The sequence below is a fragment of the Lipophrys pholis genome (assembly GCF_963383615.2).
Source record: "Lipophrys pholis genome assembly, chromosome: 7".
NCBI classification, from domain to species: domain Eukaryota; kingdom Metazoa; phylum Chordata; class Actinopteri; order Blenniiformes; family Blenniidae; genus Lipophrys; species Lipophrys pholis.
In genome coordinates this window covers 12,325,174-12,332,681 of record NC_137638.1, presented here as the reverse complement: position 1 = coordinate 12,332,681, position 7,508 = coordinate 12,325,174, and the positions used below count along the sequence as shown (strand labels likewise).

The 7,508-nt window shown below is 40.2% G+C and overlaps 1 protein-coding gene across 1 annotated transcript; it reads right to left on the bottom strand.

The window, feature by feature from the left end:
- Positions 1-2,106: 2,106 nt before the first annotated feature.
- On the bottom strand, positions 2,107-5,587 carry ptger4a (prostaglandin E receptor 4 (subtype EP4) a). Its single transcript, XM_080467908.1, has 2 exons — positions 4,536-5,587; positions 2,107-4,140 (listed from the first exon to the last, which is right to left on the bottom strand). The coding sequence occupies exons 1-2, from the start codon at positions 5,316-5,318 to the stop codon at positions 3,580-3,582; spliced, it is 1,344 nt and encodes a 447-aa protein (XP_080324034.1). The 5' UTR covers positions 5,319-5,587; the 3' UTR covers positions 2,107-3,579.
- Positions 5,588-7,508: the final 1,921 nt, after the last annotated feature.

Here is a 7,508-nt window from a genome sequence, read left to right as displayed (position 1 = left end):
GAGCGACACTGTTATGTGAGGTAGTTCAACATACTTCTTTGTTGCAGATGATGAGAATTTCTTTCACCAGGACTGCTTACTAAAACTGACACAAACCTGCCAATGAAACAGCAGCAACATTATCTTTTGTGTGGCATAGTACTGATTTCATCTTAGATTTTAAGCCCGATGTTGAGAAATTTCCGTTATTGCTGTACAGCACCTTGGGATTTAAAAGGTCCTTCATCCTGAGGCTGTCACGTACACTGGATTTAATCTTCAATCTGTTATCCAAACAACAGGAGCTTTCTGACACAGCTGGGACTGTGCTGGGCTCCAGATTTAAGAGATTCCTGCTGATCAAAGTAACTGTTCTGGTGGAATCCATCCAATACCTCCAAAGTTCAGCCCAAAAATATGCATGAATTATAGAAAAAATAGGTTTCAACCATTAGTCATTTGGTTCTCACTACAGCTAAACTTGCCCTCATGTAGAAGATCTTTGGTGAACTGTACTTTTGATATAAAGTAGTGAGAGGGTGTGGGGTTTTTTCAAGGTATAGAAGTTTCTTCCAAGAGACCACAAAAAAAAATAAAATAAATGCAATTGACTTGAATTGGTGACTCAAATTGCCTTTAGGTGTGAATGTGAGTGTGTGTCCCTGTCAGTCTCTCTATATTTTCCATGTTATAGACTGGTGACCTGTCCAGAGTAAAATCTGTCTTCACCTTTAGTCGGCTGGGATCAGAGCCTCTGTTCAAAGACCATGAACTGGACACGGGATAGAAATGCATTAATTTCCCACGTGAGACTGAATTGACTTGCATTCATTGGAATTCATAAAAAAAGTACACTTATTCATAGATCACATTTTTCCCAGAATCACTGTTTGTGTTGCTATGGCGAATTCCACTCACTTCCCAGTATTTTAGGCTCTATTAGCAGCATCATAGTCAGACTGCATCAACAGCCCACTCGTCAGCACTTTTAAAAATAGATTTTTTTTTTTGTAATTTGGATGAACTGCCCTTTAAGTGTTCCGATAGCACATTAGCACTCAGCCCTTATTGCTTAATGATGTCTTGAAATTTTCTTGAAATAAAAAAAGAAAAAGAAGCGGCTCCAGGCACATCAAGCCATATTTCCCTCACCTAGATTACACTTTACTCCTGTTTTCTCCTCCAGTAAAAAGACGAAGTGCAGGTTGTTTGACATTTATCAATAACCTGCGTCAGACTGGGATTGTTTTGTGTCCTTTTCAACCGAGGGTGACAGCAGGCGTGACAGTGCAGCAGGTGCTTTCTGCTGTTTATCAATGAGTGCAGAGCGTCAGTGAAGGGTCCCACTGACGGAAAGCAGCCTCTGTTAAAAAAAAACAACAACAAACAGACATGTTAGGCTGAATGCCCCCTGAGATCCTATTATTCAAAACATCCTCATTTATTTCTGAAATGGAGCCTTTTAAACCAGCTTGACATGAGAGTTACCGCTGAATGTCCTTTGGTTCATGCAGACACTAGACATCAGCCTTGCCAGTTGTCCACCCGTTCATTTAATTAAGCCCTACAGACACTAAGCAAAGAGGGTCAAATTGCAGATGACACTCATGAGTAGATCTGTGTATCACGGTGTCTTGCTACTGTTTGAATCCGTTTTTCACGGTTCAATTGAACAATATGCGATGTTCCCAGAGTCTCAACAGTATTCTGACACTGTCTTTCAAGCCGTGTGTTTGCTTAAGCCACAGCATTGCTTGTTTAAGCTTAATTGAAGTGAATTGGAGTCTTCCATTATGTTTATTGTTTCAGGGAAGAAGCTTTCAGCCACGTCTACTTCCTGAGACCTTTTCCATCAGCGCACAGGCTCGCTTGGTTTTGCAGTGTTTCCTCTTCGTCTCGGCTACATTAGTGATGTCTCTTTTCGTTAAACCCCGGATGAAGAAAAACAACAACTTAGCGTTATCCAAGCTAACCCCAGAGTGAAGCCTTTGTGTTTATCTGTGAATGGAAAAGTCTGAGACACTGGGATCATTTTCCTGTTGGAGTTATTTGTCAGAGCTAATGAGGGTCATCAGATGATCTCGTCTAATCTGAGCAGGAAAAACTGAGTGTGAGAAAGTGTATTTTGAACATTTGGTTTATGGTGACAACGTGTGACAACATGTCAAAAGTCATGTGGAACAAATGGCAAATGTACAGCTGCATCATGAAATGTACACATCTGCATTCCTGATCACAGAGGTTCTCGGTATTTACCACTCAGTCTAACATCGAGCCATCTTTACACATGTGAAAATGATGCAACAGCAAACAATACCTCAATGCTCAAATACATGACCACAGGTTCCAATCTACATCACAATATAAACACAATACAAAATAAAGTGCATTCAGAAATTAAACAATAAATTAAAAGACCTTGCTTAACAGGCCATTAGTTATTCAAACAAACATCTCACAGTACAGTCTTGAGTGGCATCACTTTTTAGTATTCATGCACACAAACAGGCATGACTGGGAGGAAAATTAATCTGAGAAGATTAAGAAGGAAAAAAACAGCTGCTGGAGCCCGTGCCTCAAAGCTGCTCAAACGAAGACAAAAAGCTTATTTTGTGAGAAAAAGAGTTCAGAAGTTGTATTTTCCCACATTTGTCCACATAGACGCTACATATTAATTGTGGGTGATTTCTAAGTTAAATGTAAGTCAGTTGCGACCTTTGCTACTACAGGTTTTGCAAATAAGTTCCTTCCTCAAACATCAGGCTTTTTAGATTATAGTTCTGGATGTAAGCAACTCACATAAGCATAAGTGTATTGTAACTGCATTGTAATACTTGTTTTGGCATGGTAACCTTTATATAATTAGGTTTTATTATCGAGTGCCTTCTCCCGGAGAAGAATAACTTTAGTGCTAAATTATTTACACCTCATGTTTTTGTTGTTTGTTTTTCAAGCTGATGACTTATTCTCCTCGTTCACAAAACATGGTGCAACAATGGTACCCTCACTGGATAATGGAAAACCAAAGGATTTTACGATGTGAGACAACATGTTTGAGTGTATTCCCGCACAGAGGAACAAAAAATAAGTGTTCACCCCATTAGTCATGGAACTGACACGCTATGTCATTCTAAAAGTGCTGTACAATAGTTTTAAGAAAAAATCAACCCCCACAATAGCACACATGTCATCGATTACGCATAAGAATCACTTTCAGTGCCGCATTCATTCACTGTGTTGACCACAAGTGTGTGACTCAATCATTCTAAATTACTGGCTACATCTACTTTACAGTAAAGGTCTCCACAATCACTGAAGAAGGCAAATGATGTTAGGACAGATTAGCTTTTCCATCAATTTCCTGGTTGTAACATCCATCAATGACAAATTGACAAAAACCTGCTCATAGAGTCTGAGATAGTCGTGCCTGAGGTAGCTGTGTGATGAAACAATATGGGACGGTGAAGCTTGTAGAGCTTTCTCCCCGCGCGTGCACACCTTCACAAGACGAGTTATTCGTTAGTTTTATGTGCCTTCCCTGGTCTTCAGTAGGTTTAAAAGTTCAATTCTGGTTGAGATTTTTCCTCTGCTTCAGTCAAGTCAGATACTTTTCTCCCTCATTGTGTCAGTCTTTAAAGTCACCTGAAGCGGTGCATCTTTTGGGCGGGAGACAGTACGGGTAACATTTGTCCCTTTTCTGCTCTGATCGCCAGTGTTACACTTTACACATAAATAACACGCTTGCGAGTCTTCGACTGATGATGGTTGAGAAACACAAGGTCTGTCCACTTTGTAACAGCTCCCAGTGTAGACCTCAGTCCCCTCTGGCAGATAGAGAAAGGTCTGGGAGCTGCTGGTGACATCTTGCAGGTCATTTGACACCACTGAGTGGGAATCTCGATTAGAGATGACTGAGGAGAGCTGATGAGCATCTATACAGTGAAAGTTCCCTTGTCTCTGTTGTCGTCTTGCTCCTATTTTACAAAATAGACACTTGATTTTCTCAATCAGCTTAAGTAGAACAGCCTTGCGGAGTAGGATGTAGATCCAGGGATCCAGAATAGGGTTGAAGGAGGCAAAGCGTATGGCACGTAGATCAGGGTTTATCTCCAGCTTCAGCTCCACTGGAGTCTTATAAAGTTGGTTCAGAAATACTTGAGCCTGCAAAGGAGATGAGAATACTGTGTTCAGAGATACATGTTTGGATGTGCATGCGTTTGATGGAGAGGCATGTAATAAAGTTAAATAAAAAAAATAAAAAGATTGGTAGAAAAAGGATTGTTTTAATATGTTTGTTTTTCACTCTGTAGATCAGGATCAAAGTGCATAAACACATGGCTCCATGAGCACATTTCACAGCAATAGGAGCCATGAAATATATAAGCTGTAGCTTTTAAAGAGGGAGATAAAGTTTTTCATAATAAAAATGACATGGTTTAACTTCCCTTGCAAAGCGTTTTCCCTGACTTGTTTTGTGCGTAAAAGAACCGTGCGTAAAACACGCGTAACGGAGAGCAACGCAAAAAAAAAAAAGAAGAAAAAAAAGAAGAACTTACAACCAGTGGTATGGAACAGATGAGGACCACTGCTGATGTGCCAATGAGCAGAATGACCATCTGAATCTCTGCACCAGCCAAACGCCCGAAGCTGCGTCCTCTCCTCTGTGGGTCCACGTTGCGCCCCAGGTCGGTTCCCAGCGACATCCTGCGCACGAATCTCCGGTGCATCCGAATCAGAGCGACGCACACCAGCACGTTGCAGATGACAGTAGCGAGAATGAGAAGAGAGCTGAAGCCCGCATACATGTAGGTGTAGGCGGCATCGCTGGTCTTATTGCTCCTCCACTCGAGAAAGCACCAGGTCTGCGGGTATTGTTTCTTAACTTGGCCAAAGCCCATAATTGGCAGCGCGCAGAAAAACGCATTGGAGAAGTAGATCGCCACAAGAGTCAGTCCAGCAAGTTTCTGGTCCACAAAATCATTGTAGAAGTAGGCATGGTTTATGGCGATGTACCTCTCCACGGACATGGCACAGATGATGCTCAGTCCTGCCAGGGAGAAGAAGAGCATGGTGAATCCAAAGTACTGGCACAGCGGGTCCTCTCCGGGCCACGAGCCTTTCACGTAAATGGCGATGGTAACAGGACTGGCCAGCAGCGTGCCCAGCAGGTCCGTGACAGCCAGCCCACACACCAGCGTGTAAAAGGTGGTTTCTTTCTGTTCCTTTCGAGATTTGCACAGAACCACGATGGCGATGACATTTCCAATCACGCCGAAAATGAACATCAGAGACGGGATGGTGGGGACCATCGTTCTCCCTGTCTCCGTCTGGTTATTCATTGTTGAGTCCAAATGTTGTGGAAGACGAGTGAAAGGACTCTTCTTAACGCCTGTACTTCCAGTCCACAGCAGAAAACTTATTTGCACTCAAAAGGAGTCTGGGAAACATCCTGAAAATGTGAGGAGAAAAAAAAGTGTTTTCACCAAAATCTGACAACTAACTTCTGAAAAACTTTCAGAGCATCCTCCGCCTGCTGCTCACAGCTTAGTGGGGTTTTGTCATTAGATCCTTAGCTGGCTGTGCAAGACAGAAGCAGATTTCACTCATGAGTGGAGACAGATAAAAGTGGGCACAAGACAGCAGTGACTTCATTGAATTGAGGCTCTGCCTCCAAGCTTTCCACGGGTTTAGCCCCTCCCCTTCACTCCACTTTATCAGCTGTTCAACGTGCTTCAGGAGAGGCCTTGGACCTATTTCACAACACGAAGGATGACATGAGCTCACAGGAAATCCCTACACCGGGGTTCCTCAAAATGTGGGAGGATGAGCGCCCCTTAACCTTCATGATGCATGTGATTTGTCTCATGCCATAAGAGCAAGGACTTTGTAGTAAATGTTTACGTGAAAGGATATTATTGTTACTTAAAAGTATAAAATGAATCCTTTATGTGACACAATGATTTTACTGGTATGAAATTATGTGTGGTGTCGTGGCAGCTGCCTTTTTGTAACAACCTCTGGATCAGTGCTAGTGAGGGAGAGATGCAGCAGAGCTTCCGTGAGTTTGTAAAAGTTTATTGAAATAAATAGACATGTGAGACACCTTGATGTATTTCCATTTTTCAACAGAAACAAACACAATATCTGCATTGTAATCACCTCACGACCTCACAGTTGAACCTCCTGTGTGACTGCAGATGTCATCCCAACAGATACACCACCGGAAGACGTTTACCTCAAAAAGTATTTTGGACCATTTTTATTGCACTTTGGATTATTACAATTAATAGTGTGTTTATGAAACAGAATACTCAATTTTCAGACAATTTTTTTGATATTTTGGCAACAGCAAGATTTCTGTATCAACATATTTTAAACAAGTAAGTTATATTTTTTCCCTTCATTTAAAGTTATAGTCATGGTTTGATTTTATTTATGTTTTACATAAATGAAGACTAGATTTTGAAAAAAAACCAAGATATAATTACAATTCATAGCCTGTAATGTTGAGGCTTTCCAACATTTTGAGGTATAATTACTTCACTTGTTTTGATAGAAGCCATAAATCGATTTGTTTTGAGTGAAATATTTGGAGGTTTGTGGTGGGTTTGTTCATTAAAGGACTTATTCTACCAAGAAACATGCATATAATAAAAGTTTTAAATCTTCATGAAGGCTGAAAACGGTGCAGTGGTTAATGCTCTCACCTCATAGCGGGAAGGTCCAGGTTCAAATACCAGCCAGGCTGTTCTGTGAGGATTTTTTTCTTCCTCTGTGTGCATGTGTTTCCTGTGGGTACTCCGATTTCCTCCCAAAAACATGCACGTGAGGTTAATTAGTGACCCTTTGCCCTGCGATGGACTGGCGACTTATCCAGAGTGTATCCTGCTGTCACTCATAGCTCCGACCAGCTCCAGCTCCAGCTCCCTGCGACCCTGCACAGGATGAAGCGGCATAGAAGATGGATGGATGAATTATTATGAAGCATGAATAGTATGAATAGTGACATAACTATAGAATTCAAAGATAAATAAGTAAAAGTAAAACTTTGTAAGTCGTTGCAACAACAACAACAACAACATAATAATAATAACAACAATATTAATAATATGATTATTATTAATAATAATAATATGATTATTATTAATAATAATAATGATAATGACAATAATAATAATAATAATAATAATAATAATAATAATAATAATAATAATAATAATAATAATAATAATAATAATAATTCTGACTTGTATTGTCGTTGCGTTTGATCAACTGGATCACATTTTGGTAAATTACAAAGAAAAATTTGATTTCATTCACTTACGTGTTTTGTTGTTGAATCAATACAACAAAATATAATTTGTTGGGGTGCAATAGCTATTAAAACATCTATTCAACATTTTTTGCAGAAATCAGGGAAAATGACCACTTGAAATGCGAAGAAAAGTCATTTCTGATTGAACAATCCAATCAACTTCAATCGCACTGAATTGAATAGAAAGACAGAAACAAGAACATGCAGTTACAGA

Coding starts and splice junctions, on each gene's coding strand:
- ptger4a (XM_080467908.1), bottom strand. CDS start 5,318: ATGAATAACCAGACGGAGACAGGGAGAACGATGGTCCCCACCATCCCG. Junction 4,141..4,535: donor TCTGTTCCATACCACTGGTT/GTAAGTTCTTCT, acceptor TCTCCTTTGCAG/GCTCAAGTATTTCTGAACCA.